The sequence below is a fragment of the Mytilus californianus genome, unplaced genomic scaffold (assembly GCF_021869535.1).
Source record: "Mytilus californianus isolate M0D057914Y unplaced genomic scaffold, xbMytCali1.0.p SCAF_7, whole genome shotgun sequence".
In the NCBI taxonomy this organism is placed as follows: Eukaryota; Metazoa; Mollusca; class Bivalvia; order Mytilida; family Mytilidae; genus Mytilus; species Mytilus californianus.
Genome location: NW_026262723.1, coordinates 87375760 through 87381759, shown reverse-complemented (window position 1 = coordinate 87381759; position 6000 = coordinate 87375760). Strand labels below are relative to the sequence as shown.

At 32.4% G+C, this 6000-nt stretch overlaps 1 protein-coding gene across 1 annotated transcript; it reads right to left on the bottom strand.

Moving 5' to 3' along the window:
• LOC127708280 (uncharacterized) lies at positions 1 to 4726 on the bottom strand. The gene is made up of 2 exons (XM_052213124.1): positions 4688 to 4726; positions 1 to 2478 (listed from the first exon to the last, which is right to left on the bottom strand). Exon 2 carries the CDS (start codon positions 2469 to 2471, stop codon positions 966 to 968), a length of 1506 nt encoding a protein of 501 aa, XP_052069084.1. The 5' UTR covers positions 2472 to 2478; positions 4688 to 4726; the 3' UTR covers positions 1 to 965.
• Between the last annotated feature and the right edge of the window lie 1274 nt (positions 4727 to 6000).

The following is a 6000-nucleotide window of genomic DNA, read 5'->3' as shown; positions in this document are numbered from 1 at the left end:
CTGTTGGTGGCGAAAAACGTCAAAACGTTAACATTGTAAGGTAGTCCTACAACGAGATGACATTACATTTTTTCGACGTTTTGTGGCATTTTTTCACCTAGCACACCACTTTGAATGATGTATACCGTTAAAACGAAGTCGGTGACCCTATCAATAGCTTACATCTTTAAACCGGAAATTTTTGTACCAACAACATATCGTTTTTTTATGGAAAAATCTATGTATTTGAAATTAGAGATTTTATGATTTTAAGACAAATTTATGAGCGTTTTTCGCCGATTTTATGTGCTTCCTATACAAATGTTCACATATTTTGAAAGAATTCAATCAGTAATATTTCAGAAAATAAAAGATAATGGCATTGATTTTTTCGATTTTCAGATAAAGTTCAACGAGCTAAAGTTGTATGCAAAATTTTAGGAAACTCTGTGACATAGCCCATTTACTGTAATTTGACCTTAAGAGACAAAACAAGAGAAATAACTTTGCATGTATTATAAGCACCCCTGATACCAGCCTAATAATTTATAATCGTTAGCAAAACATGTATTACAAAAAAATGGATTAACTGATTGCTGCTTGCTTAGAATTTAAAAAGAATATTTCATGCATATCTACGGCAAAGGATTGATTGATGCTGGGATGCTTAACGTCAAATGGCAAGTATTTCATGCATGTTTAGAACGACATCAAATTTACAATCAATTCAATAAGAAGGACACGTTTGGGCGTTTTTTTAATATGGACACAATTGAGCGTTCACATAAAAGAGACGTTTGAGGGGATTGAACACTTTTTTTTATATAAAAAGGTCACGATTGGGCGTTCATTAAAAGGACACGTTTGGCGCCCTTTAGCAACTAGATATGTTTTTGCAGTTCAGTGACGTCATATGAACACTTTTTGGGGAATTGGACACGTTTGAGGGGATGGACAAGTTTCTGAGAGTTACATATATAATAAAATTATGCCCGAAAAAACTTGTAAAATGCGACAAAACATTCGAAATGATAAAATAAAACAAATGGAAACCAAAAACTTTCCAATAAAAAGCTAGATTTTGTCAGACGATATCTGGGAGTAACAAAAGTGTAAGACATCCATATTCCAAGATTTACCAAGGATACAAACAAAAAAGTATTTTGTACTGAACAAAAAGGCTTTTGGTCTCCTATCTTTTTGTAGTGTTTCATTTGCAAAATGAATAATGTTTGAAAAAGTGTAGCAACAACTCGGAGGACGACATTGATTTTAAACAGAATTTCTCCTAGATTGGTACTTGCTGGTGAATCACTCAATCTGAAACAATCTGCAATATATAATCCACAAGTTGCAAAGGAACTAGTGATTATAACAAACTGATCTAAGCTCATTCCAGTATGAGATTCTTGTTTTGATCTTAGTTGTCCATTTAAGGCATAAAAGCATTTGATTATAAGCGGCGTTCGTACTATATTAGCACAAAAGAAGACATCGAAGGAAAATTTCCTGTAATCTGTCATTTTTTCCCTCGGTCCATAAATGTAAATACATTGAATTAGCATAAATGAGAAGTTATAAAGAAATCCAATCACCAGGACACATACTGAATTTTTATGCCAGACACTACAGCGTGGCAATAATGGATGATGTTCACCATCTTGGTCATCGTTTTCTACCAGTAATGTCTGGTTTTCATCGTCTCTGCTTCTTGAAAGAGAATTGTTGAGTGTCTCAAATTCAGCATTCTTTTTTGGCCACATTTCGGAAAGGAAGATTAAACTTAGAAGAGAATATTCTAGTAGTACAGGCTGCAGATACGGATTCAAAAATCCAACCGCTGTTGCAAGTCCATCGCCGTATAAACAGTTTGAGATAGTATTATTAATGAGGTCGCTAATATTTATCTCGAGCCTAATTCTGTTCGTATAGAAAGTTTGCTGTGTCCACATTGAAATATTTGTCACACAGAGAACCAGTAAACCGTAATACAAACACAACACATTTGCAAATTTAAATCTAGAAAAATAGTGAATGAAAGCAGTTTGACAAATCTGAAATGTCCAGGTGAACGTCCAAAACAGTGTGACTTGGAGGTTGTAGATCTTACATAGAAGATGCGTTGCTAGTTGTAAGGCTTGATACGTGATATTCCCGATACAAAATAACCAGAGAAATTTTAGTTTCATTTGATCGCTTGGTTTCACAGTCTTAACTTCGACCCAGGTAGAACGGCATCGAACTACAATGCTACACAACACTAGACAGATTAACGCTAGACCTGAAAGTCCTACCATCAACAAGCGAGACTGATTCACTGGCAGTACAACTATTATTTCAAAGATAATAATCATGGCTGTTGTCAAAAGAACTACTCCAGCAATACTGCCGTCATGTATTGAAAATCCTCCATTTCTTCGCTCCTTAATGAGACCAGCAGAAAAAGGAACGATGAAAGTAGCACGCAAAATATTACATAGTAGATTCGTCATTATTCTGCTGCAATTAAGATAAAATGACTTGAAGTATTGCTACCCATTTATTTTTTGTTAATTTGATTTTCTTCCCTGAGATGCATTAATTCTTTACAATAACAATTTATCAAACACCAAGCTAGCAATTGTGTTATATATACATTCAGCCTAAACAATGGGAAATCAGGTACTAATTAGCCGAGAACTATAGTAAGTGACTCCTATTTGTTTTTATTTGTTTTTCTTCCTGAATATGCATGAAATCAAATTCTCCAAAAAACGAAAAGTATTAAAATATGACATATGACAACTACTGCAATTAAATACAGTAAGAAAATTATTGTTTTGTGGATCTTGCGTTTCTATCAAGATTTGTTTCTCGGTTGTATTTAACAAAAGCAAAAAGATTAACTTTTTTTTATCATATCAGTACGACTTATTTAATGCATATTTTCATGTGCCTGTCCTAAGAAGTTGTAATTTTCTAATTCAAAAAATTATGGATAAGTATATACCATGGTTCTTACGAGTTAACATATATAAAAAAAAAACGAATGCGTTTGGCCTAGGAATAGTATTATAGTATGTCTCTTATTTGACTTACAATGGTGGTCTGGCAAATATGAAGAGTTGAAACAAGCAGATGCGGATCCAAGAGTGTGAAAGGGGGGGGGGGGGGCACATTAGACAAGATTAGGAGTGGAACATGTAATAATATGATTATCCATATATGCAGCTCCATAAAAGGGGGCTTGGGCCACCTTCCACCCTAAATTCGCCTCTGACAAGGATATTCAACATTATTGTAATGACGATACGTTTTGTTTTATTGTAAATTTTCAAGATATCGTACAAATATTTATATTTTTCAGTCTTATTTTATTTGAAAAAGTGTGTGAATTGTACCTTTTATCTTTTCGTACAAACGGCTTAGTTATTTGGTTTGATTTATTAATTTACATCCACAGGCTTTTAAATGAGCATAAAATAGATTTGAAAACGAAAATATTAACTACATTTATGTATCATTTAAAAACCACTATACGATATGTTTTCCTTATTTTTTGTATGGTTGGTTAATGGTTCTCATTTGAAATCATATTTATATAAATTCTTAAGAGGCGACAAAACACAATTTATAGGATTATTACCAAACTCTTAATTATTAAAGACAACAAAAATATTACAAATGGATTTTTCTCTCGGTTAATCTTTGTTCAGTTTCCTAAATAGTTGAGAGCAGGATATATTTCAGAAAAAAAGGGATAACAAAAACACAGAACTCCAAGGAAAATTCAAAAAGGGGATGTCCATAAAAAACCGACAAAATCAAACGCTATCAATCAAGTGACATAGTGAACAAGTGAAAAACAACTGCCATATTTCTGACTTGGTACAGGCATTCAGAAAATGGGGTGAAGCTTCAGCCATGGAAAAACATCAAAATGAACATGGTTTACTATAGTTAAGATCCCCCAACTTTCCTCTAGATTCTAGTTGAGTTTCATGTTTCGTTATCAAAGTATGGTACAACATAAAATTGCAGATAGTAGACCATGGTTTACCCTCAACACAGTTTTAAAGCAAATTATTTCATTAAACCATCACAAGAAAAAAAGCAATTTATATTAACAATTGTGCTTAAACTTGGGTTACAACTCTCTGAGGCAAAATATACCTTAGACGACTTTATTTGTTTAAAGTTGACCTTTCGGTTACAATGCCCTAAAATGATAATATTTTGTCTCTCCAATCTTGTGGACACGAACGTGGCTGATGAAAGGTATTCCATAGTGAATATGTTGTGCGCACCAAAAAAATCATGTTATTTTTTTTTATACATTTTATCGTTTTATACTAACCGCTGCTTGTGGAATATCAATCCCCTACCTTACCATTTGCCTAGTAGCTGGTGCTTCGGTATTGGCATGATTTAAATGACACATTTATTTTCAAATTTTCAATTAATAAACTATATGTAATAGTGCTCAAACTAAGGTTGCAACTCCTTCAGGCAAAACTAATCTTATTTTTTATTGTAATTGGTCCTTTGAAATTTATGCTGGAAATCCTAATATCCTTTATATGTTTCTTTGCATTTTAAAAAGATTTCTTGTACTATGAAATTTTAAATGAATCCTGATATCATATGCGACCTTGAAAATCCTTTATATGACGAAACAATATTGACCATTTGAAAAGTAAGCACTTCTCTATGTGTTAAACTTTCTTACCTTTTTATTGCGTATAGTGGAGTTAAGTTTATGGGTTTATTTGAAATACTTCCTTGTATTTGTAATTGATTAAATAAAAATTTTTACCATGACCTTTGAACACGAGTTTAAATACAAATATAGCTTTGAAATGTTATGAATTACACTATTTCGACGTATTGATAACAATCAGATGCATTCGGTAAACTGATGGTTTACCTTTTTCGATACATTCTAAAAGATATATATTTATAGCTTAAGTCCTTATTTTTAAAGATTGTGGCAATAGTACTTTAACTTTTTGGAAAACCCGGATGATTGGTAAGATCTGTGTATATAACTCATCAATGTGATATTAAGTTTTATTTACATATAGTGAATATTTGAAATTATGTGTAGAAGTGTACCAAAAATTGGATGAAAAACTCGAGCATCAAAGATACCGGGCTAATAACGTGCTACTCCAGACGCGCGTTTCTTCTACATAAAGACTCATCAGTGGCGCTCGAACCAAAAGAGTTAACAGAACAGACTAAATCAAATACGAAGTTGACGAGCATTAAAACCAAAATTTTTGAAAATTAAAGTTATTGTAAGTTACAGTATAGTTCACTTCGGTTCTTAATAATGATTGTTCATCCTAATTACTGACGATTCAAAGTAAAACGTACCAAACTTGCTGCCTTTGATTCGAATATCTATTATATTTACTTTCAAATGTGCTCTTTAAAATGCAATACCACATTCAGAAATAAAAGAAATCATTTCATTAAAAAAAAAATGTCAATTGTTGCCCTTTGCTTAGTTTTGCTACACATATTGAAAGTCGCACACATCGTATATACTAAAATCCCGAAACCGCTTCTGATTGAAAAATTTTACATTCACTTAAATAGCATTTTCAAAAATTTACAACGATGCAAAAATGAGTTTTAGTGGAATATCTGCTTTGCTATATGTCACAAATGACTCCCTAGGAAGAGTTATTGCTTAGAATCTATTTCATGTATAGAGAATGTCATTCTCCAAACAAGTGCATTGAGATATACGTGGAAATCAGACTAGATAGTTACAAGTTTTAGCAAAAACTGAATCGTACACAAATCACAACATTTAAACAATAAAATATTAAGAGAAAATGTCTGTATTATTGAATTTGCGATAATGCAAATGAAAAAATAGGTTCAACTCAATAATTTAACATGTTATCTTTATAAAAAGTAATTCTAAAAGTGCTAACCTCATAGAGTTTCGAGCTCGGGGAAAAAGAGAGGCGAGAGATACAAATGGGATCATCAAACTCATAAGTCGAATTCAAACTGACAATGCCATGG